The 25,918-nt window shown below is 41.2% G+C and overlaps 1 protein-coding gene across 1 annotated transcript; it reads right to left on the bottom strand.

Annotated features, from left to right (window-relative positions):
• Positions 1-1,349: 1,349 nt before the first annotated feature.
• On the bottom strand, positions 1,350-24,936 carry LOC101999498 (regulator of G protein signaling 5). The gene is made up of 6 exons (XM_005370341.1): positions 24,929-24,936; positions 22,110-22,190; positions 13,283-13,393; positions 8,672-8,762; positions 2,989-3,117; positions 1,350-1,511 (listed from the first exon to the last, which is right to left on the bottom strand). The coding sequence occupies exons 1-6, from the start codon at positions 24,934-24,936 to the stop codon at positions 1,350-1,352; spliced, it is 582 nt and encodes a 193-aa protein (XP_005370398.1).
• Positions 24,937-25,918: the final 982 nt, after the last annotated feature.

Raw genomic sequence — 25,918 nt, 5'->3', positions numbered from 1 at the left:
TACTTTCTCAGGCAATTTGCTCAAGGAAAACTGGAAAGGGGGAGAGGAGGCGGGGGGAGGGGGAGGAATGCTAAATAAGTGTTACGCATTCTTTTCCTCCAGAGGTCATCCCACTTCTTCTAATTTCTCAGATTTAAAAGAATGTATTTTCTTCTCGTTGCCATGGAAACTGCTGTTAACAGAAAGGTGGTTTTTTTTTTCCCTCCAGAAAGTTTCTAGGCCAATCTTAATACATTTGGCCTCTCCTTTGGAGCCAGAATACTTACCCCCCCCCCCATTTATTGCCTTAAATGTTAGAAGGATGTATATGTATATATATTGTTTTAAATTTGAAATTATATAAAGATACCGCAGATATATGGACATATGATGCTGTTGTTGACTGCAGAAGCATGCTTCCTGCATTCTTTCGTAGCCCAGGGCACTGCCCTTGAGGTGTCCCCACCACCACACTTCACCATCCTTCGACAAAGGACAAACATAGCCACTCACAGAGTTTGTAAGAATAGTCCGTTGTGGTCTCCAAAACAGGAGCCACCTGGGTGAGTGTGAAACTCTTTGGGCAGTTTTAGACATTTTGATATTTCAATTAATATGAAGAAGATATTTAAAGTCAGAATTTTTTTTTCCAAACTGCTCAATCAGATTCTTGGATACTTGCATTTCTAACTGGGAGAGGCAAAGGCTGACTTTTTCCCTCATGGTTTGGAGGTGTAATGGCTGAACTGAAATGGATTGTGCTCAGACTGGCTTTGCAAAGCCTACTCACTCTATGCGTCGTAGCTCCTCTTTAGAGTGTATAAAGGAATGCTGGGAACGAGAGGCTGGTGTGGGAAAAGGTACTTGCTTAAAAATCGAATGATGGCTGCCTTCTAAACAGCTTCCTGCTTTTTACTGACTGGATTCAGAAATCGTTAGAGGATGAGAATTAAAACAATAAACAAGACCAGTCAAATGCCCTTGAAAGGGGACCCTGGCATTTGTTTTTTCTTTTCAGCCTGGTTCAAAGAGCAATTTTAACACCTATTCTTTTCACAGACGGCTTTATGGTAAGCAGTATATTTTTCTGTGACTCAGGCTGACAGACACTTGGTGGACCGACCTTCATTACAAAGCAGTCAGAAAGAAGAGAAGTAAAGGCCCTTAGTAGACCACAAATCCACATCCGAACCAACAGGAGCAAAAGAATTAGCAACCGTCTAGGGGTTGCCTTTTTTTGGGGTATCTTGGAGCAAAGCTGCTATGGGAAAATGTGCAGGTGCTTGGGGGACGCTGTGTTACTACAGAGGGTAGATGTCAACTCACAGGGTGATGTTTGAAGCCTGGTAATCTGACAATTGACCAGCTGGCTACTTGATTAGCTCCTTATAAAACCTGGAGTGCACACAGCGGGGCAGCGAATGCTTCTCCATTGGGGCATAAATTCTTTTCTGGGCTAGGTTAAAACTGCTCCGGGAAGGTTCCACCAGGTTCTTCATGGTGATGTCTTTAGTGAAATGATCGAAGTTCACCTGTGGGCCAGGAAACAGGGTCACTGAGTCAGCATAGGCTTCAGGATTGGATGAGGGGCCAGAGCAGCAGAATTTTCACCAGCAAGACACAGGGCAGAAGGGATGTCATGCAAAGGAAAAAAGACACTGCTGTTTCAAGGTAAGGAAGCTGATGCTGCAGCGAGCACGTGACTCGAATTCAGAGGCAACTGGCATTAGATACCTACCAGGCATCCGCCACCTGTAGTTAATTTATGCATATGCTATTTCATCCTTCAATAACTTAAGAATATATATACAAGTTAAGTGGTTCAAGATCTTATCTCTAGTAAGAGGTGTTTGGGTATTTTTCTTTTCTTTCTTTCTTTTTTTTTTTTGGTTTTTCAAGACAGGGTTTCTCTGTGTAACAGCTCTATCTGTCCTAGAACTCACTCCTATAGACCAGGCTAGCCTTGAACTCACAGAGATCCACTTGCTCTGCCTCTGCCTCCCCAGTGCTGGGATTAAAGGTGTGCACTACTACATCCTGGCTCTGTTAAGTGGTTTTATCAAACAAATTTGAATGCAAGTGAACTAATACTTGATTTCACAGACGTTCTACCCCTTAGGCACCCTGCCTTCTGATGTGAAGAAGAATTGGTGACCAAGGATTCTTGGCAAAGCTTTAGAACCAGTCTTCCCAGGAAACAAACCAGGAGGCAGCAGTCAGTTCTGACCAGATAACAAGCACAGCAATGAACCAGCGCTTTATCTACAGAGTGGTTAGTTTGTGCTGGGGGATCGAATCTGGGACCTGCTACGTACACAACTAACCAAGTGCTTTTCCAACTGACTAACATCTCCACATCCACATCCATCTCTTAAAAGGACCAGCTAAGGATGCTACACAGCCAAAGTGATAAGTATTTCATGTTATCTCTATAAGATTTGTTCCATATGCATAAGAAGAGAGATGACAGGAATCTTTCCCTTTACAAATCATCTATAATAGCTCACTCAGTCACCGATGTGCTGGACTTCAAACCTTGATGACAATTCAGTGTCTACATTGGATTCAAGAGAACCATGGACTACAGAACCTGACTAGATGGACAGGTCTGGCTGTGGCCATCTTGGATTTTTCAATAAGCTTTTTGGTTTGGTTTCATCGATAGCAAAGATAAGAGTAGACAGACTTCCTCAAAGCTTCCTTGAAACCTGAGCGTATCTGGTCTTCATCAGTCAATCAGTGGTATATTGACTTTAAATACCCTTTGCACTGTTACCTTGTTTTATTTTGGTTCCCATGAATAGTATGTTCTGCCATCTCAATAAAGGACGAATGTCAAAGGCTAGAAACAGGGGACTCACTGGCATCAATTAGTTGGAACATTTACGTGCTTTTTTTCTGCATCTATTGTTTGTTTAATTTAATTCTCATAACTTTACAAACCAGCTGTAGTCAGTTTTACATTTCAAAGGGAAGAAAATAGACCCCACACTTTATCCCAAATCTTACATTGGGTTCCTTCGTCCTTAAGGTTGGTTGTATGGTACTGAAGAGCCATTGCTGCACAGTGGTCTGTACAGCATTTAGGTCAGACGTGCTTGACACTATCACACTGCCCTCGTATTCAGTAGCTACATACTGGGCACAAGCACAGGGAGCTTAAATAATACCAATTCTTAAAAATACCAATTCTTAATAGTGGATCTCAGTGAACTATGAAATCAGCATATCCCTCCAACCCACAGGACCAAAGAACATGAACTTTAAAGAAAAGTAAATACCTCAATTTTGAACATCAGAGGCAAGCTACCTAGCTCTCAGAATAATGGATTCTTTTTCTGAAAAATAGAAATGGTTGTTGCACTTAAGTCTCAAGATGATTGCAATCATTAAATAGACACACACACACACACACACACACACACACACACACACACACATATATATATATATATATATATATATATAGAGAGAGAGAGAGAGAGAGAGAGAGAGAGAGAGAAATATAATGGAAAAGAAAAGTGATGGACAGACAGTAATAACTATATATATATATATATATATATGAACAAGGCATACATGAATAAAAGTATCTTTCATATCACTTTCATTATTATCATTGTCACAAGTGGAATCATGGCTGTCCATCAGTGAGATAACAAGATGGTGGACCAGGACATAGAAGGAAGAAAACTGGAAAGCAGAGAAGAAGAGGCCAAGGCAGGCTGTGAAGATGGAAGCTGAAGGATGAGCCTGGGCCAGCTGCTTTGTGCCTTGAGGGACAGTCCAGCCCCCAGGGGTGTCTGAGGAAATACTCTGACCTTTTACAACCCTTGGGAAAAGAGGACCCAAATAACAACTGTGTTGCCACAGACTGACATTATCCCTGTTTGCTCTTAAAAATGCTCATGTCAGAGAATCAGTATTTCCAACGGTGCTGCGAGGGGGGAGGGGGGAGTTATATAAGCTCCCACGTGCAATCTATTTTTGTTTTCTTAAAGATCAACATGCTTGTTATGTGCCCTATAGACCTAACAAATGTAAACAGATGGCTTCTCTCTTAGAACTGAAGGCAAAACTTTAAGAATGTGGTATATTTTAAGAAAAAAGCCAAAGACCCCAAATGATTAAAAATCATTTTTAGGGCCAGTGAGAAGGCTCAGCTGGTGAAGGCATTGGCTGGCAGACCTGATGAGCTAGTTCTGTTCCGAAACCTCAGTGACAACAGAGAGCGCCAACTCCTGGAAGCTGCCCTCTGGCCTCCCCCCAACAGCACACACACAGATGTATGCACAAGCATTATTAATGCATAAAATAATTGAAAAATAAATTTGAGTAAGTAGGTACTTGCTAATGAGAAAAGATTGAATAGCAGTCCGCTTGGGTTTATTTCCACTATAGAAAATTTTGATTTAATGAAGGCTTGGGTAACTCTATCAACCCTGAGAGGCAATGGCCTATATTAACACAAAAAAACTTCCAAATGTTCCTTATGAATCAGCAAAAATGTTACCCCTATCCCTTCAGTTTTAATGTGTGTGTGTGTGTATGTGGTGTATGTTGTTGTTTAATGTCTTATTCTGTAGTCTAAATGGGTCCAGAACTGACCATGTGTCCCAAGCTAGCCTTAAATTCATAGCAATGCTCTTGTCTCAGACTCCCAAGTGCTTGAATTAAAGATATGAGCCAACATGCTGAACTTTAAATCATTTAAATTTCTCAAGTCAAGACTGCAGAAAGGGATCATTATATTTTGAGACATTTTTCAATGTATCTGCATTTTTTTTACTTGTTTTTGCATCAATCACAGTTAATATCATTATTTCTGGCATTAATTATTAGTTTCAGTAGATTAAAAAAGAGCATGTCATAAGAGATATGGACAGCCATAGCTTGATTTACAGTAACCCATGAAGCATAATGGCAGATATGCAGGTAACAGGCCACATATTACTTCTCTAGGCTGATGATGCTGAAATGTCTAGATGCTGGCATAGAACTATCTGGGCATACCTGTACTTCTAGGCTTCCTCCTTAGAAATGACTGGAGATATACAGAGCAGAGATAGAGCAGTAAGAAAGACATATGTTGCGGGAGGTCCTCCCGCTCCTCCAGCCTATAGCCGCTGAGATACCAACCCATTGGGGCGTGGTCTCTCTCCATTTAAAAAAGCGGCCACTTCCCTCTCCTCTCTCTCTTCACTTCCTGCTCCACTGGCAACTAGACTCCCTTCCTGGTTGCGCAGAGGGCTGTTGTCTGGGACGGTGATCTGTAAGTTTTTTCCCCTTTAAATAAATACCACCCTATTAATCATAATTCCAAACTGGTGTGGCATTGTTTGTGACTTACGCCTTCAGACATAGAGAAAGGAGAGTCAGAGAGAGAATCAGAGAGGAGAGAGTGATAGAAATACAATGGAGAAGCAACAGACAGACAGTAATAACAGACAATCTTACTCATAGCTTTATTTGCCTTAAAAGTCACAGTTTCTTTGTTTCTGCTGGATCTTTCATACCCATACCTTAAGCTATTTCATTAATGGGGCTAGTTTGAATGGATAGGTATGACATTAAAAAAAAAAGCATTGGCTAAAATAGCTACTGAATGATTTGCCATTTATTGCTTTGAGGAAATTATACATATATATATATATATATATATATATATATATATATATATATGAACAAATGCATAGATACAAGCATAATTTATCCTCTGAGAAGTAGAAAACATTACTGTGAAATCCTCAGACCTCAAGTTCACACTAAGATAACCATCTGTCTGCAATTGGAAAGACTTTGGTCCCTCAACAATGTTAAGTATTAACATTATCTACTTCTGGCTTAGCTCCCACCCTTAGTCTTTTTTATTCTAGTAGCCCCCATCCCTTTAAAATAAAATGTATGAGTATGTGGACCTAAGAATTAGTGTGAGTCAAAACAATTGTGTACGGACACATTGATATTTATCTTCCCCCTAAAGAATTCTGAAAATACAGTTTCATTAACTCTTGTTTCTTTATAACAGCAGCAAATACTGCTATCTAGGCTATGTAATTTATCAGTTTACCATGTCAAAATGTGATTGGCCCCAGAATAACTGAAATAAGACAAATACAAATATTTTTGTTCTACATGGCTATTATACATTCATGGAATTTCTAGGTCCCAAGATGCAAACTCAATTTGCTCATTAATTCAAAACAATATTTACTGAATACCTTGTATGTTATGTATCAGAATATGGTACTCTCTTTAACATAAGGAAAAAAAAACCTTCAGAAGAGAATCATAAGTGAATGTGATTCAGATTTTTCAAGTTAGAGACACTGGGTCTCTGCTCCAAAAATTAGAGGCTGTTGGGTTTATTGGTTGTAAGCATACATTTCTCCAACATCAACAAACTGTGAAAATATTCATGTAAGAGATGGTTCAGTAGTTAAGAACACTCACTACTCTTGCAAAAGACCTGAGTTTGCCCATACAAAGTAACTCATAACCATCTATAATTCCAGTTCCAGGGGATATGACACCCTCTCTCAGCCTGCACCAGCACTAGGCATAAATATTGTGCACATAAGTATGTATAGAAAAAACACATATAAGATAAAAATAGAAATTTGTTTTAAGATATTCATATACAATCCACCATGCAGTCATGGTCATCTGCTCGACTCTTCTTATTCATGATAGCGCTAATAAGAAAGACTCCTTAAATCCCCATATTCCATTCTTTTGATGCAAAGAAATAAGTTGGGTGTTGTAAGCTGGTCACAAATTTAGACTGAATCAGCCAACAGATATTTATTTACCCACAGACTATGCACTTTGTCTTTTAACATTTCCCAGAAGAAAAAGACTAGATCCTGACTGTCGATGGGCTTGTGGCCTATCCCTGAAGGAAAACAACAAGACAGACAGAAAGTACTAGGCACCAGGAAAGATGTGCTGATGAATGGCTATGGAACTTTAGAGCAAATAACTCCTTCTAAACAGCCAAGGAAGACTGGGTGTATTTGTCATTGGGGTTAGCTCTTCAGGAAAGACAACTTCAGTAGATAAAGACCTAAGAACAAGGTATTTCATCTTAAAGAGATTGTGTATCTTTGTTGTGTCTCAAATGAAGCTCTGAAAGGCAGGCTAACAAAAGAGGAAGCAGAGTGTGAAGAGAGTTGGCCAAGGATGGAGAGAGCACTTTTAGGTCAGGAGAGCAGCTGATAGCAGGTTGAGCTAAGATGTCCATGGCTTGTTCAAAGACTAACTCTAGCCCTTCTCAATCTATGAGGCAAAGCAGGAGAGGTTTATCTGTCTCTCTTACAAGAACATGAGGAAACATACAGAAGCAGGGAAGGTGGCGCCTATTAGCAATCCCAGTGCTTTCGAGTTGGAGGGAGGAAGATCAGGAGTCCAAGGTTATCCTCAGACACACAGTGAATCTGAGGGTTAGCCTGGACTGGAGGAGAACCTATCTCAACCAGGAAGCCATGTCAGTGGCTTATGTCAGCAAACTAGGAGAGGCGTGAACAGAAACTCAAACATCTGTCCTCCCATGCTCCTACGGTGGCTCTCCTGTAGTAATACATTGTTTGTGATTTAGCAAATAAGGCTTAACTGAAGATCAGAGTGCAGAGTTAAACTACTAGTTAACCACAGAAGCCAGGGAGTAGAGGCACACACCTTTAATCCCAACACCCAGGAAACAGAGGCAGATGGATCTCTGCGAGTTCAAGGCCACCCTGGGCTAGGCAAAATTGAATCAGTCTAAAAGAGAAACAGAGCTCACACCTTTGATCCCAGCACTTGGGATCACATGCCTTTAACCCCAGCACTAGAGTGGTAGAGACAGGAGCAATATGATTGGGCAGAGAGAGGAATATAAGGCTGGAGGAGACAGGAGCTCAGAACACTCATTCTGAGAATTCATAGAGACAGGATCTTGCCCCCTTTCAGTCTGAGGATTCGGTAGAGGTAAAAAGTCTCTCTAGTGGCTGGCTATTCTATTTCTCTGATCTTGCAGCATTTACCCCAGTATCTGACTCTGAGTTTTTATTAGTAAGACCTATTAGAATTCCTGCAACACTTTCCCTACTGGCCAGCTGGACAACTCCAGTCTCAGGATGCCCTTTCCGTGTTCAGACCACAACTTGGAGAAGGACACGAGCAGAATGAAGGTGCTCTGTATCTGTCCCCATTCTGACCCTAGTGAGAACCACATGAACTTAAGTTGCTGTGGAGAAGCTTGGCCAGGGAATGGCGTCACTGTAGGGCCTCGTCCAGCAAGGGCCTACATCCATGATAAGTACAGAGAAGGGTGACAGCGTAAGAAGGAATTTAACCACATGCATGACAATGACTCAGTCCTGGTTTCTGAGATGGAAATGACACAACAGTCAGGATAGGGTAGAAGGGTTATTTTCTGCTGTTGGGTCTGATGAGCTATTGGCTATCTGGTATCTACAGTGCATTTTTATTGCTTTTTGAACAATCTGACCAGACAGGTCTTTTTTGGAGTCGATTTGTTCTGTGGTCATGTCTAACAGTCTTATATATCCCATAGGAGTGAGTCCAAAGACGATCTTTATTTCAAATATATGTTAATGAAATTCAACCATTTTGTCAAGCTTAAATGCTGGAGACACTGACTCAAAAGGTTTAGTCGTCAAGATATAACTTATGCCTTGACTGCTGTTACCTGAACATCTGCACAGAAACCCCACAGCTGTCCTTTGTTAACCACCAATTCTCTTCTTTCATCAGAACGCACAAAGGTGAGCTGCTGTTGTCTGGGGGCAAAGAGCTGACTTTATCTTCCTGTGTTCACTGAGTTTGAACCCTTGAATGACTACATTTGGTCTTTATCATCCAATTAAAGCTGACTGGCAAAATATTTATTATGAGACGAAGTTGAAGATGTGTTTTGATCCCCAAGGTCTTAGGTTGTTTAGTAAGTGTTTGAGACAATTCACACGTGTGTGTGTTTGTGTGTGTGTGTGCTTATACTTTGTTGTAACCTATATTATATATAGGAACTATATATATATATGTATTACATTATATAGGAGGTTATATATATTATACACAGGAATTATATATATATATAGGAATAATACATATTATTTTGCATGTACATATTTACAATGTGTTTAACACTTTACACATAGCAGACAACCATCAAGTTCAGATGTTCTCAGAATCAAGAGTCTGTTATACAATGGGACAAAAGGAACTAACTCAGAGCAAAAGGTAGGCCTGGGTCACTCCCTGAGCCTCCTGATTTTATAAACAGTCTCATAAAATGAAATAGCTTTTTCTGCCCTTGTTCTTTGGTTAGCATAAAGGCACACAGGAAGAAACAATGCCACAAGAAGGTGTCCTGGATTTATACATGTTACCAGATGCAATTTGTCCCAAACGGTCTCATTATAAAGCCAAGTAATGGTCAATAACAGCAGCAACCAATTTAACAACCAAGATTAAATTCCTGAAAGGGACATGTGCCGAGCCTGCTTGGGGGTGAAATTAGACTAAATTGATTTAAGGACATAGTTGAGTAGGACAGATCCCCCCATGGCATGTAGTCAGCGTTCTGATTATCAGTCTAGGAGGTAACAGGTTCATTCTGTCCTGATTCTCAGAATTTACCAGCCCTCATTAAGCATGACTTCTTTGGAAACAAGATAGATGCAGTTCCAAATGACCAATGAGCAACCTGATTGGCAAGGTCATTGCTGACCACGGACGGTGAGCACAGAGCTCTCCCTATGTGGGTGTGAGTGACGGGGAGGAAGCTGGCTCAGATGAAAAACAAGATAAACATTTATAGGAGTGATTGACTATGTGTTTTATAATATCCAGTGCAAATACCACCTAATTCAGGAAGTGACCACATTGGTTTGGAAACAACAGCTTTTTCCACTCCTAACTGCTTTCCACTTGCTAAATAGTTCACATACTAATAGACACACAACCCCTGCCAAGGTCGGTTATCATTCCTAGAGAACTTTCCCATTCTTTCTTATTCCCACAGTATCAATCTGAAGGAATAAGTGAGGTTGGCTGCAAAGACGAAGAAAATATGTTCAATTTGGGGCCTGCATATGGACATCAAAACAAGGCAAGTAACTCATCTAGAGTTCCTATCTGTTGGCCATTGGATAAAGACTCAATCCATGTTTATAAACCTGATGGGTCATGAGCAAAATATACTGTGAAGGACTTCTTTCAATAAACAGGGGCCAAATTGATAGGTAACCAAAGTCTGGCTCCATTTACCCAGAGGTAGCTTTGTTGAAAACCACAGATGACTCACTATTTAGATTTGAATGAACAGAGCCGTGAGCCATTGCTACGCCTGCTGGCAACACGGGTCAATACCAGCCTTGGGGAAGAATTTAACTTGGTAGCACCAATGGCTGGATTTTATAGTTTTGGTTTCCTTTTTGTTTTGGTTTAGTTGGTGGTCTATACAGTGTCTGGAATTTACTTGATTATGCTTGATCATGTTTTCCCGGGTTCTCGATTTTGACAAAGAAAACAAACCTCAAGTTCATTGGTGTGCCTCCTTTTTTCTTCCTTACTGTCCTCGAGAACACAAGCAGGCTCAAGTCCATGCCCACTTCTTGTGTCCTTACCCCCATGGCCTTTTGGCATCATGAATATGTTACATACTTTTGAAATGTCTTTTCTTTGTATCCGTAAAGTTGTACATATTCCCTTCCAAGGCTCGCTCTACAGTTAACCAGGTGCAGGAACACACAGGATATACCATGCTGTGACTGTTTGTCACCAGCCAGGGTTTGGACTAGCTATTTGTGGAGGTCATTCTGAGGTTTTAAAGTGGCAAACACAATAATATCAATACTTTCGGTTAAAAATTAATAAGAGATGTCAAGGAAGGACATTTAGAGTATGAAAACCTGCTTGAAAGAGTGTCTGCCCCTGACATTTTGTAATTCAGCATATTACAAACCTCAATGCTATTACAAATTCAATGTATGTAGCTTACAAACTTTGGTTATTATTCATTCTGAGGACTTGCAGCAGAGCCTTTGAAAAGGCAGAGATGGGCAAAGTAGGGAAGGGAGAGGGGGGAGACAGGACCAGGAGTTCAGGAAGAGAGTTCTGATGAGGAGGGAGCTAAGACAAAACAGATCAAGTTTGTGTTAAGTCCGACACCCAGCCTTAGGAAAAATGCCTTCATCAAGGACTGACAGAGCAGATGAAAGTCTGCAAACATCATCCAATGAAAGCAAAGGAGAGAAATGTGTAAAAGCCAAAAACATGAGGGAGAGAACTTTTTCCAGCATGAAATAATACTTGTTTTCTCCTAATGGAAGAAGACCCAGGACCAGTGTTTGAATCCTGAAGTAATAATAGAAGCTGGGATTTGGCCTAAGACTATGGACAGCTTATTTTCTGTTGTTTTCCAGGATCTCATTTTTTTTTAAATCAGATGAAAAGTTAAAATATATTACAAAATATAAAGTACTTCCTCAAAGTAATTGCCCAAAGAAGATGAGAGAAGCTAAAAATACATATGTTCAATCAAGAGATTTATTTTCTCCTCAGAAAATAAATCAGGTTAAAAAAAAATACAGAGAAATGTGTAAGTGAAGATGTGAGTTTGGCTGAGCTCAGGAAGAGCAAGGCCATTCCATGAAGGCTAAAAGCCCAGAAATCCGCCCTATGCAAAGAGGCAGAGCAGAGCATGCGTGCTTGCAAGGGGCACTTGTTCAGTTCACGGTGGAAGGCAGCAGTCACGCACAGCAGCCCCTGGGGATGAGAAGGGTTGTTCTTTTTCTCAAAGACAAACAATGTTTTTGGAAGAAGAGAGGGGATAGAAAACAAGAAGAGCAAATAAGACAATGAATTTCAGCCCTGGGTTTCTCCAACCATAGCTCTCTTGACTCCCTAAGAGCCAAGTGGTTCGGGTGTCTGTGTGGCGTTCTAGAGAACAGATCAAAGCAGGAAATAGAGAGCTACATTTGAGATGTTAATCCCAACAGATCAATAATTACCACATTGTTTGCCTCAAAATAGACTTTTTGACCCACTGGCTATGCAGTGTGGTTCTTGCTGTCTACTAGGACAGGCAGCCTGTGGCTTCGGGCTTCACATTCAATTAGCTTCTCCTTTTTAAATGTAGAAAATCCAATTACACTTCACTTCCGGTTTTGGAACACTTTGAAGTAATAAAAGGAGGAAAATGGAAATATCCACTTAGGATGATGGAAAATGACTTTATAACAGAATAATCTAGTTCTGCATCTTCCAGTCAATCAACTATATTAAGTTGAAGGTCATTTGGACAAAGGATGGTTTGGCCAATTTCTACAAATACTAAGTTAAGAAAGAGAAATGGAAGTTGAAAAGAACTCCTGCACTTTTTCCACATGTCTGTGATCTTGAAGCTTTTAGGTGGCATGATGAAGGAGTTGGCATCCTTTTAACTTTCTGGCTTCCCTTCTTCTTCATTTCTGTGGGTACCTCTGCTATAAAGGGGAGATTGAGAGCATCTGATTGAACAGTAAGCGTCTAGCAAGCTAATGGAAGATGGCGGACCATGTGATGGTGTGGATGGCGTTACTGAGTTAAAGCAGGTGGATTCATGGGGGTAGAATTCAGCTTTCCTGCCATGCCTACACTGATGGAAGGGCGCGGGTAGGGAAGATATACACAGCTGAAGTTGAGACACAGAGGACTGTAAAATCCCTGTGGGGAGTATGTTTTTTATCAGTTTGGAAAACAATGCTCAGTGTGCAGTAAGTGAGAACAACTAGGTGAATCTCCATCCTGCCCTGAAGTTGTGGTTCTTCTCTTCTGCTGACCTGGAAGGGAACTCCAGGTTCAAGAAGAGACTGTTGAGTCCTAAATTGTCTGCTTTTTCCTTAGTGTGATCTTGCTCCATTTCCCTTCCAAGGAAAAGGCTTGGCTATTACTCTTTGGTGAGTGTGCAGGGCTCTTAACTAATTGGATCAGGGTTACTTGATTCCAGCCAATAAATTATCAGATGCTTTGCCCTTATAGTCAGTAACTGAGGGGCTGGTATCACTTTATAAAGTACAGTTCATCTTTTCAAAGATGAGGCAGGGTTCTATTTACTTCCATTCTGCAAGTATTTAATGTTGTGGTCTATACACAGAGGAGTTAAAAAATAAAATATTTATGAACTGACTCTCTGAGGACTCAAATGATCTTCAGTGAGTAATTGAAAGGGTAGTGCTACAGATGAATGACGGCACTGTACACTGAAAAACAGCCATCGTCTGGAGGAAGAGATGCAGAATCCATATTCATGACTCACTTGTGGGTTTTGGCTGGCTTCTCTGGCTTCTCATTATATGGCATGACAAGGTCATCGACAGAGTCTGGCTTCTGGAGGAGAATTCCCAGCTTGATCTTGATCTCCTTGGCCCTGAAAGGATAGATGTCAGGGAGCAAGAGTGATACATGAGCTCACAAATCTAAAACAGTGATTTCTTTCCGCATCAGAGGAAGAAAAATGCAAAGAACCTCATTTGCTCCTTTCACTCCTATTGCGACAAAAAGAACATCAAGGTCAAAAGGAGGATGCCCAAGTTCCAACAATAGTGCTTAGAAGACACCAACTAAATTGTATTATCTCATACCAATCTAATGTTCTATTTATATTTTCTAATTTCCTTATGATTAGTAATCCCGTCTTATTCCCATTTCACAAAGAAGAAAACCGAATGACAGGAAGTTTAAATATCTCAACCAGTCAGTTTGTGGTGAAGCCTGATCAGCCTGTCTCCAGAATTTTCAAATATGTAATTACTAACTGAACTGTGGCGCAGGCTCCTGAAGGCTCTGGCTTTGGCCATGAACTAGATGCATTACATTTGAACAGTTTTGATTTTATTTTTGCTGACAGATCTCTGTTCCCTTTCTCTGAAATGACAGAGCAATGCTAGATGCCTTCGTAAGCCATTTCCATTCCTAAAACTAAACTACGTTTGGCTGAACTGTTCTAAAAATCCTTGCTCACTGTCCCATCATAGCTGCTGTAGTACCCTCCTGGCAGCAGCCTTCGTAGAGGAGAAGAATCTCCAGCAGATGGGCTACAGATTCAATAGTCCTTTAACTTCAGCATTTAGTGAGCAGATATGGTCAGAATTCTAGATGGTCTTCCATCATAGGACAGAATGTAAAGATTTTCACCTAGTTTTAAAACCAGTTTTTGAAGAAAATCGCCTTCATTTTATACTTTATTTTTATACTTTAAACAGACCATGGAAATTATATATACATCTATCTACCTATCTATCTACCTATCTATCTATCTATCTATCTATCTATCTATCTATCTACATACATATATGTACCTATAGTGTGTGTGTGTGTGTGTGTGTGTGTGTGTGTGTGTGTTCACATTTGCCAAGCATATCTGTGGAGTCCAGAGGACAACTTTTGGGCATTAGTCTCTCCTGCTACCTTGTTTAGCCGAAGTCCTCCATTTCTGCTACTCTGAGGACCCCAATCGATGCTCTGGGAGATTCAAGGTAACTCTCCTGTTTCCACCTCCCATCACTGTAGAAGTGCCAGGGTTGCGGATGTGATCCACAGCTTCAGGCTTGTGTGTTTCCTAGGGATGGAAACTCAGGTTATCGGGCTGTCTTGAAAGCATGTTTACCAGCTGAGACATCTCGTCAGCCCTAAAATCCTAATCTCAGATACGAGTTCCCAGGACACCCCAGACTGCCCTTTCTTTGTCACTGTGGCATCCCACATGCGCCTTTAAGATAGGGTTTATTGGGTCATTGTACTGCATTATGGTTATTGGTCCGTGCCTGTTTTCCAAGCTGTATAGAAGAACCCTTTAAAGGTAGGAGTTGGGTCTTAAGTGCCTTTTAATCTCTGTGCCTGGCACTGTTGCTTGGCAACCTGGCAACTATTCAATAGTATTTGTCATGGTGAACTAAAATTATCCTGATTTTGTTTCTTACCAATCTGTTAATATCTGTCTCCAAGTCAGTGTCAAACATCAGCAAAGCCTTAAAGAGCTATGATGGGTCACACTGTAACCAGGCAGGATTTTGATAGTGCAAACATACTTTCTTAATTTATGCACAGAAATAACAAAGAGGTGGAACACATGGCCAAGATGAATAACTGTGCATATATATTAAAGCCAAAGTTTAAAAAGCATGGTCTTGTAACTTACAAACCCCAAAGATCTCCAATTACTACATTGAACTTCCTTTGAGATCAAAATACGATGCTGTAACTGACTTAGAAATTGTTAACTCTGTGTTATCTTTTCATTTATATCTCTGTTTCCATTCTTTCTCTAGAAGCTTCTCAGTGAGCAAAGCTAGCTCTAGCACTCGGTAACATCAAGTAGAGCTCAGCGGAACAAAGCATTGTGGTCGAGATTGGAAGTGTTCTGATGGGTGTGTCTTATATAACACATTAAATAAGATACCTCTCCCTTGACTCCAGGCTCTACAAGTTACTTAAATTATCTGATGTTAAGTTTTTCTGGCTTGGAAATCGGTACTGATGGAATGGTAAGTTCTCAGACTTTTGTGACGGTTAAAGGTGCTAGCATGTGTGAGTCACTAGGCACAGCATGTATTTCTGCTTCTGCAAAGTTAGCTTCAGCTGCATCATCGCTGTTTTCAGCCCGGTTTAATCTGTTTCCTACCTAAAGCACCAAATAGAGGGGTCAAAAAAAATACATAGGCTATTTTTAAATCACGAAAGCTTCCTTGAGTATTCTAACTCAGAAAGTAAGACTATCCATATAACATTAATTGGAACAAAAATATTATTGGGAGTTGTTTGGGAAATGTAGGCAGCACTTAGAGCTGCCCTCTGCTGGTCAATACATAGCATTACGGTCAGAGATAGAAGGTTTATCTTCTCTCTACATTATCTGGTAAACAGAGTCCTCCACCTCCTGGCCTCCACATACCTCTTCCTTTGCACATATAAGGAGAGCTAATACCAAACACCGACCTCAACACAACATTACATTCACCAAACACTTACATAAGTGATAAGCGCTCATGTTTGGGAGCTTCCTGATCCCCCACACACAACTTCTATTTCTTTGACCTTTTCTCTTTTGCCTTATCTGAGCCATTTTCTTTTGTGAGGTAGAAAGATACTGGTTTATAATCTCCTATGCATGAGTAATAGTCATGCATTAGAGGGTAGTTAGAACAAAGCAGTCGGGCATTTTTAATATATGCATTCTTTCACTCACTCATTCATTCATGCATTCATGTCTTACTAATTTACAAACTATGTTTGCTGTATTAGGTAGCACATAGTAAACATATGAACACCCATAGGCCTTGTGGTCTTTGCTGTCCAGGTGCCTATTATAGCCTATTGAGATCTTACATTGGGCTTTCCAGAAGGGAACAGGCCCTGCAGAGGAAGTCCCAGTCCTCATTAGGAAGAGTCCAGGGGACTTCTCAGAGGAAGCAGAAGTAGAGATGGAGAATGGCCAGTCATCACCCAAACGAGCGAAACCTTTTGTGTTCCTCACAAACTGGTGGACATTCACCTGACTGGTCTTGCAGGACAGAGAGAAGACCGTGAATGGACTGCTGGCTCGTGAAATGTGACATCGAGATCAGACTGCTGAATTAAACAAGGCTATAATGTCTCTCATCTTCCCAATGGAAGGGTGACAAGGGACAGCATGCTGCACCTAGCCTGTGGCATATTTGGCATGAGTGGAAGAAAAAGTTAAAGGTAGAGAAAAGGCAATTTAAAGGCTTCCCCAAAACCCCAGGAAGATTTTCTCTATATCATCTGTTCAGTGGGTTTGGCTTTGGGTGTGTGTGTGTGTGTGTGTAATGATCTAGAGAAGTGCTGTTTACATCAGCTATTTTTTTAAAAATCACGTTTTGAGGCTGGGGATGAATCTCAGTTGGCTGGATGTTTACCTCCCATGTGAGAAGCCCTGGGTTTGACCCGCAGAGCCAGTTAAACTGCGTGTGGTGTCAAAGGTCTATAAACCCATGACTTAGGAGGCAAAGGCAGGTAGATGAGAAGTTTGGGGTTGCCCTTCATAGCTACCCTGAGATGTATGATACTCACTATATACACACATGTACATGTTCATGTGTGTTTTCCCTTCTCAGAGCTGGTAACTATACCGGAACACCAGGTACTTTTTTCCTCTTGTTTGCCTCGGGAGTGTGTGTGTGTGTGTGTGTGTGTGTGTGTGTGTGTGTGTGTGTAAAGTACTGTTTGGGAAGCACTTCATTCCTGCCTTAGTATACAGGCTGAAGGAGAGGACATTGGAAAGTTATCAGGAAGTCACCTGACCTAATTATTCATTTGCAGCCACACAGAAAAGCATGAATATTATTGCATTTATCTCATCAAGCAGTAATCGTTTAAAGTTGACAAATGATGGAGTCCTAGCCACTCTGAATACTGAGCATCTTAGAACAACAAAACAAACAGAAAGAACACAGAGTTGCTACGCTGCTTGAGGGTTCCTGGAAAACGGCTTCACCTTGCCGAATTAGTTCCCCCTCCCCTCTAAAGATAAACTTGAATGCATCTGACATTAATTTGGTTTCAGAAGCATCTCTATCTAGACAGGAAAACTTTCTAATTTCCTTACCTCTCCAGCCACAATCTCTCGCTTTCTTTGACTGCACACTAGGCATTTTCCCCAGGTTAAATTACATTAATGCTGATTAACAAGGAATGATTTGTATCTTCTCTGGTCTACCTCCTCCCTCCTCTTGTTATCTTTTTGTGTTACAAGTGGGGAAAACAAAAACTTGTTCTGAAATAAAATCAATTGGAAACGCCTGGCTGAGAGTTTAATTGCATGCTCGGAGAAAGTTAGTTCTAGAGGTGAGTCACGCCAGCGACTTCAAGCTGCATCGGTCTGAATAGTTGTAGCCTTATGCAAGGCTCAGTCTGCTCCCGTGTGGGTACGCTGGCCAGGGGGTTGGAATTCCAAGTTCTAACCTTCAGAGGCAATGTGTGTGCAAGGCCAGCACCAGGTCTCCCTACAAACAGAAGCCACTCAGCCTCTTTAGAAATAGAACTGCAATGCCGGGCGGTGGTGGCGCCATCTTGGGGACCAGAGCTGAGCTTACACTAATGAGGTGATAGATGGTTCCTAGACAACCCTAAGGCAGGGTTGGTTACCGAAGGACAAGTAATTTGAAGACGGGGACTTTCAGCATCATTCATACATTCCTGGCAACTGAAGGGGGCAGGAGGCCTAAGCTTAGTTCTGTAAAAACTTGCTGGATGATGCAATTCAGAGTTCTGGCTTGGAGAATGCAGCCATGTGTCAGTAGGGAACACACCTCAATTATCTGGGTAGAGAAGGTTTTGTGCTCGGATCCCTTTACAAGAAACTGGTAAGGTAAACCTAGTTCCGTGGGCCCTCCTAACAAAATGTTAACCAAGAGAAGAGAGTCTTGGGAACCCCTTTTCTTTTCAGCTCCGTTTTTATTGTTTTTATTGAGCTATATGTTTTTCTTCACTCCCCTCCCTTCCTCCTTCCTTCCCTTGTACCCTCTCTCATGAACCCCACGCTCCCAATTTATCATTTTCTACTTCCCATGTAGATTAGATTCATGAATGTCTCTCTTATGGTCCTCTTTGTTGTTTAGGTTCTCTGGGATTGTGAATTGTAGGCTTTTTATTTTTTGCTTTATGTCCATAAACCACTTATAAGTGAGTACATATTATATTTGTCTTTCTGGGTCTCAAAAGAACAATATTCAAATTCATATGGGAAAAAGAATTCTGTACAATAAAGGAACTTCTGGAGGCATCACAATCCCTGACTTCAAACTCTACTATAGATCCACAGTACTGAAAACAGTCTGGTATTGGCATAAAAACAGACAGGAAGACCAATGAAATTGAATCAAAGATCCGGATATCAGTTCATACATCTACAAATACCTGATTTTTTATAAAGAAGTAAAAAATATAAAATGGAAAAAAGAAGCATATTCAACAAATGGTTCTAGCAAAACTGGATATCAACATGCAGAAGAATGAAAATAGAACCATATCTATCACCACGCACAAAACTCCAGTACAAATGAATCAAAGACTTCAACATAAAACCAACCACACTGAACCTTATAGAAAAGAAAGTGGGTTGAACACATTGTCACAGGAGACCACTTCCTAAATATAAGCCCAGTAGCAGAGACAATGAACACAACAATTAATAAATGGAACCTCCTGTAACTGAGAAGCTTCTGTAAAGCAAAGGACATGGTCAACAAGACAAAATGGCAGCCTACAGAATGAAAACTCTTAATTTATAACTGGCTAATCAGAAACACTGGTGACCTGGAACTCACAACTGGAATCTGAAGTGGTCACAGTCTTGTATGTCTGGGTCTTTTAATTTGAAAGGGCCGATGCTGGAGCTTTCTAGATATTGTCAGAACTGAGTTGAATTGTTGCCCATCTGCTTTGTCAGAGAACTGATTCGTGTCAGAAATCACCCCTCAGAGCTAGGGAATACACTCCATGTGGAGACTGTTTGCATGTCCTGCCTCACTTTGACTACCACCCCTTTCCATATCCTCCTGTGTGTCTGTACCAGTCCTGCCGATCACTGGTGTGTTACTGGGTTGAGTCTGTCTCATTCTTTCCCCTCATGGGCTCCTCCCATTAGTCCGGGCCGTGCGTAGTCATAGTGATGGCCCTGTGCACAGCTCATGCTCTGGATTTCACCATCAAGTCTGCCTCTCACTCGGTCTTCCCTTCCTTCCTTCATGTTTAATCACTTCACCATTGCTGTTTGTATTCTGTTTCCTGTGAAAAAGATCCAAGGACAATTATTATTAAAATATTTGCACGCATATACACGTGTATATATACACAAATGCATCTATTTGTATTCGAATTAGTTATGTAAATTAACTCACCCACTCTATCCTATTTTCTTTCAATCCTCTTGTCTTCTTAGTTGTTACTCATACTAGATGTCATAAATGTGATCCTCAAAATAAAATCTCTAATTACCTTTCCGTTTATTCTTTCAGGTTTGAGGAGATAATGTTTTATATCAAGCGTGCTCTTAGTAATAATAATCATATTTTTAAAAATGACTCACAGACCAGCCTGGGCTACAAGAACTAGTTCCAGGACAGGCTCCAAAGCTACAGAGAAACCCTGTCTCGTAAAACCAAAAAAAAAAAAAAAAAAAAGACTCAGGTACATTGTAAAGATTATTTTTTAACTTTTTGAGGAATGAGGTCTTGTTTTCCCCTTTCTTTTACTGTCCTTGACTCACTGCAAGCCCAGTTTTCATTGTCTTTAGTGTCTTTATATTTTTAGCCCACATCTGCAACACCGTTTGCCAATTGAATTTTTACAGATTTTGCTTTCTTGAGGAGAGTACCTCTTGTCCCTTTATTTTTATGTTTATAGTAATTATGCACATTCTCTGTGCTATTTATAATTGTGTTGTTTATTTGAGGAGGATATCTATTGTTTCTAAAAGCAAAATGTTGGAGATGAGAACCCATGAGGAAGCAGAAGGCCTGAATGGAGGCCTTGTCTCAGGTAAAGGGAGCTATTGTCTCAGAGTTCTTTCTCACAAAATCTCCGGTTCCCTGTTCTTATCACATTTTCACTTCTATTTCTTATCTTTAGGATAAGTGAAAAAATTAATGTTTCATCCTGCAGCTGTGACTGCCACAGGTTCCCCTCCACTCTGCCTCCAGGCATTTCCTCTATGAAGAGGACTGGGTCAAAGATAATCTTAAGAGTGGTCTCCACCACTTCCGGCCTTATTCTCTGCCTATTCCTTATTTGGGATTTGGTCTCCCCAGCCCCCACCTGCTCCTCTTCCACCTCCATTATGCTTTCTGTCATGTTGTCAGCTCTGTTGGGTCAGGGAACTCAGAAATCACAGGCCCGTGCTTCTTGCTTTGTAAATAACTGTAAACAGAGGAAAGTGTCAAAACGGTCATCCACTCTGGCTTTTGAAACGGGCTTGTTTGGTTCAGGTCCCCGGATTCCACGCTGCAGTTGCAGTTTTGACAAAGCCAGAGTCTGTGCTTGGCCAAGCTCTAGTGGGTTTTCCACCGTGCGTATCCATGTACTTCTCTGTGATACCCACTGTTAGCAGAAGAACCCTACTACTGAGCCACTTTAGCCAGAAACCCCATCTTTAAAATCTGAAGAGATTTCCATCCTTCCCCAGTCCTAGGGGATCAGCTGATCACCCTGGATGGTTTGGTGCAATTCTACTTAAGCTGGTTTACTCAGAATCTCCCACAGCCCCTAAGCTGCCACACCCTACCCCACCCTACCCTTGCTATAAACTCCCACTTATCTATACTATATTCAGAGTTAAGTCTGCTCTCCCCCACTGCAACAGTCTCTATGCCTGTCACCACAGTTCTAGATCATGTCTCCCTTCAGCAAATACCATTGTTTTCGCTTTCTTTGACAACTGTGGCTCAAGGTAATATGGCCTTTAAAAAGATGATCTTTCTCATCTCATTTTTCGTAGTGTGAGATGCTACGGTTGGGCTAATTGATCTTTCAGGACATAAAATCCTGATTATGTAATCCCATTATCTTCTGGCTCAGTGCAACTCTGAACTGTCTCACCAACACGGTACAATGGAAATGGAGCTGCATACAATTTATTGTTCCCGAAGCCAGACCTCCCAATGTATTTATAGAGATGTTTCTTTAGAGTGATGGAATTATGCCTTTCTTTGTTGCCAGCAGAAGTTTATTTATTCTCTTATTTAAAAAAATCTTATATCAATGTTATGATCTCTCACAGGACAATCAGTCTGAGAAACCTATTGTTCATATGCACACAAAGGAAATTTTCGACACTGTCAGCTCTTAGGACTTCATAACTGAAGAGACCAGAAGAGGTTTCCAAGTGTCACCAAGGCTGCTTTTCCTGATTTCTCTGTCATGTTTTCACAGAGCAAAGGTTAGTTTTGATATTCTGAGCTACCCGCTAATCTAAGCCAGTTACTTATAACCAAGGATGGTCCTAAACATGGCTATAATAATAAGGAATGTCATTCAGGTAAAATTCTTTGAATTTGGGGTTAGGGAGAAAAGTATTCACAGGAGTTGAATAAAGCAACAGAAGAGAGCGAACTGTCTGCTGTTCTTACACTCTCTGGGCTTTGCGGGTGTAGCGATCGGTGCCTACACCAGACAGAGCGCAGTGCTGTAGGAGTTTCAGAGTCACTATTCTGAGAAAGGAAAACCAATCCTTTATGAGTGGGGAGGTAGGATCATAAAATCTTATACCAGGTTTTCATAAATGTCTACCACATCTTTTTTTTTAAGTTTTATTTAATTATGTATACAGTATCCTGCTTGCAGGCCAGAAGAGGGCACCAGATCTCATTACAGATGGCTGTGAGCCACCATGTGGCTGCTGGGAATTGAACTCAGTACCTCTGGAAGAGCAGTCAGTGCTCTTAACTGCTGAGCCATCTCTCCAGCCCTACCACATCTTTATTATTTTCTTGAATGTGTGTGAAGTCGAAAGGTCAAAGACACAGATGTGCTAATGTAGATATTTTACATATTTCTCACACCCAAACAAGAAGGATTTCAAGAATTTGAAATATTTGGTATTGAGCTTATTTCAGAATGCATCTATCATCAGTCTAAATAAATGGGAGTTGTGATTTAGATCAATACAGACATCCAGATTCTGAGTGGGGCAGACAAATCTTTGTTAAGGTCAGGGAGACAGCCTCTGTGCAGGGTTCAGTAGTCAGGTTATCTGGAGAAAGTGACCTTTATCTACGCTACTACCATTAACTTCTACCATTTAATTTTACATTGAAGGTAAAACCATTAGCATTTGTAATCGGGGAAGTATGTCCAAAGGAAAGCATACTTGTTTTTTAATTTAATTTTTTTTCATTTAAAATTAACTGGGATATTTTTTTTTTCAAATAACATGTCAGGGAAAACACAAACATTTTCAACAATGTTTTGATTATTAAAGTAATTTAAGCAAGTAAAATATGTGAAAAATAAACAAAAACAGAAAAGTGTACCCCCAAATTGCCTACAAGCTTGTAGCTGGAGGCAAGCACAAATATCAGCTGGAGCCGGGCGGTGGTGGCACACGCCTTTAATCCCAGTACTAGGGAGGCAGAGGCAGGCGGATCTCTGTGAGTTCGAGACCAGCCTGGTCTACAGAGCTAGTTCCAGGACAGTATCCAAAACCACAGAGAAACCCTGTTTCGAAAAACCAAAAAAAAAAAAAAACCAAAAAACAAATATCAGCTGGAGCTGCCCCGTGCATGCAGCGCTACAGTCTGTCTCTGATGGTTTCAGCAGAAGGAGATGGTATTTGTTCACTGTTCACCCACCATTTTAAACCTTAAAACACAGGGCTGGAGAGGTTGCTCAGAGGTTAAGAGCACTGAATAAATTCAATTCCCAGCACCCACATGGCAACTCAACACCATCTGTAATGAGATCTGGTGCCCTCTTCTGGCTGTGCGGACATACATGCAGGTAGAACACTGTGTTGATAATAAATAAATCTTTTAAAGAAAACTAAAAACACAGAGATGAATAACTGCCCCCCCCCAAAGTGTCAACTCCAGGGATTGAACCCGAGTCATCAAGTTTACACAGCAAGCATCTCCGTTGAGCCATTAGAGGTCAACTATTCATATTGTGATTTTAGTTTTAAAGAAAGATAAAATAGTTCTGGTAAAACAATTAAGCGATGAACATAACTTACTACAAAGGTAAATGGGCAGCTCAAAAGAAAAAAGTCCTAAGTGACAATCTTTGGATACTTCCTAAACCCTAAAGAAAAATGAAATCTTTTGAGGAATTTTAGACATATAGAAGGAGTATCTCTGAAGGGTTGCCCCGTTGTAGGAGAAACCTGTGTGTTCACTATCCTGCTTTGGACTGGCATATCCTTTTTCCGAAAGGAAATGACCTTGCTCAGTTACTTCTGCTTTGCTCCAGTATTGCCTTGTAGGATGCTGAGAGTATCCTTTTCCCGCCGTGCCATAATACTAGCTTTGCTTAGAGACTTGATTTGCTCATCTGGAAGAGAAATACATCTGTGCTTTCACTACTGTTAACTATGACAGGCTTGTAGCATCAATTTCTTTTGTAATTGGTTTGACAATTGTTTTTTAATGAGCATTATTATGCTAAGCACAGCACAAAGACCAGTGAGGAAATGGGATAGAGTATGAAATGTGTTGCTTATTTTGAAACAGACACCTAGAAGCTATTTTGATTGAAAAAAGTTTTTAAAGCCGGGCTGTGGTGGTGCACGCCTGTAATCCCAGCACTCAGGAGGCAGAGGCAGGCGGATCTCTGTGAGTTCGAGGCCAGCCTGTGCTACCAAGGGAGTTCCAGGACAGGCTCCAAAGCTACAGAGAAACCCTGTCTCGAAAAAAAAAAAAATAAAAATAATAAAAATAAAGAAAAAAGTTTTTAAAGCATTGATGAGGGGGTGGAAATATTAAGAGCCAGAGGTGGTGTGTGACTACAAGGAAATAGTGTTTTCCAGACACCAAGAGAGTTTGCTTTCAGCTGGGCAGTGCTGGCACACGCCTTTAATACCAGTACTCAGGAGGCAGAGGCAGGCAGATCTCTGTGAGTTCAAGGCCAGCCTCTCCAAATCTAGTTCCAGGACTTTGAGGGCTGTTACACAGAGAAACCCATTATCGAAAAACCAGGCGGTGGGGAGTCCGTTTTCTTTAAGAATGTGGCCCCTGGTAAGTCAATGACACTTCCAGTGGAAGGCCACACACCAAAAGTATATGGTCAGCACAAATTGTACTGGATGGGTTTGACAAAAAAGAGGACCTGAAGAGGGGTGAGTGAATTATGAAAACGTGGGTGGATCTGGAGGGAGGCAGAGGGGCAAATATGGTCAAAATACATTGTATAAAGAACTAATAAAAATGACCAGAAAAAGGCATTGACTCGTCACCTGGACATGTCCGCAAGGTAGCTGAAAGCATCACAAAAGTTGGACGTCTGTGCCTTAATTTGGAGTCTCTGTTTTGTTTTCCCTGAAGGCACAGAGATTAAGTCCTCGGCTTTCGACTTTCCTCTGAGTCACCTTGGATCTCCAGATAAACAAACAAAAGGTCATTACTCAGGAAGGCAAGCCTGCACGCAGGAGCAGAATTGTTATTGTGGGAGCCAGACGTTGTGCCTGAGTCCTATGACCCCCCCCCCCAAGAAGACCACCATGGAGCCATACTTCCTAGTACAAAAGCAAGGTTTCATGTATTAAGTACGGGCTAGCATGGGTCCTCTGCCTCCCAGTCTGACATAGCAGTCTACTATTGTAAGGGTTTAAAAAGACAAAAACCACAAAGCAGTCACAAGGTTACAATCTCGAAATACAAAATTATGTATTCTATCTCATAATTGGCTAAAGGTGGGGTAAAGCTCAGCTGTTAGTTCCTGGTAGGCTATTAGTATCTAAGGGGGATAGCAACAGCCGCCCCCCAGTTATGTCCACCGGACATCTGCTGGCCCTGTGCTAATGGCGGAGGCTGCTTGAAATATGGCCCAGCTGATAGGGGAAGTTGGGTGGGGGAATGGGCTGCAGTCAGCAGAGTTAATGTAACTTAGGTTTCTCCATTAGCTCATACTTTCCCTAAAGAGGGATCCTAAGGCCTTCATCTTATCCTGGGGCCTGGGGTGTAGTTAAAGATCCCAAAAGGGCCCAGCACAGAAATGGAACCTTTTCTGGCCTGTCACCAGACTGCCCCATCAAGCCTGGAAGGACTCCTTCAGACAACCTTACAGAAGCAGAGCTGGGACAGCGCTCAAGCCCTTGGCCGATAATGCATAACCTTGTTGACCTCTGCCCTGTCAAGCCAACCCATTTGTGCATTCTTGCCAATATGACCATATTGTCTCCTTTCTCTGCTTCTCACCATTAATCGATGACCTTGGCACTAGTGGC

This window comes from Microtus ochrogaster, unplaced genomic scaffold (genome assembly GCF_000317375.1).
Source record: "Microtus ochrogaster isolate Prairie Vole_2 unplaced genomic scaffold, MicOch1.0 UNK75, whole genome shotgun sequence".
Taxonomy (NCBI): domain Eukaryota; kingdom Metazoa; phylum Chordata; class Mammalia; order Rodentia; family Cricetidae; genus Microtus; species Microtus ochrogaster.
This window is presented reverse-complemented; position numbering and strand designations above follow the sequence as displayed.

Bases quoted from the DNA above. Each gene is read 5' to 3' on its own strand.
- LOC101999498 (XM_005370341.1), bottom strand. The intron at 3,118-8,671 runs GTAACAGCAGTC...GCTTGTGCCCAG, and splicing joins GTTTCTGTGCAGATGTTCAG to TATGTAGCTACTGAATACGA. The intron at 1,512-2,988 runs GTAAGATTTGGG...CCTGGCCCACAG, and splicing joins TAAGGACGAAGGAACCCAAT to GTGAACTTCGATCATTTCAC.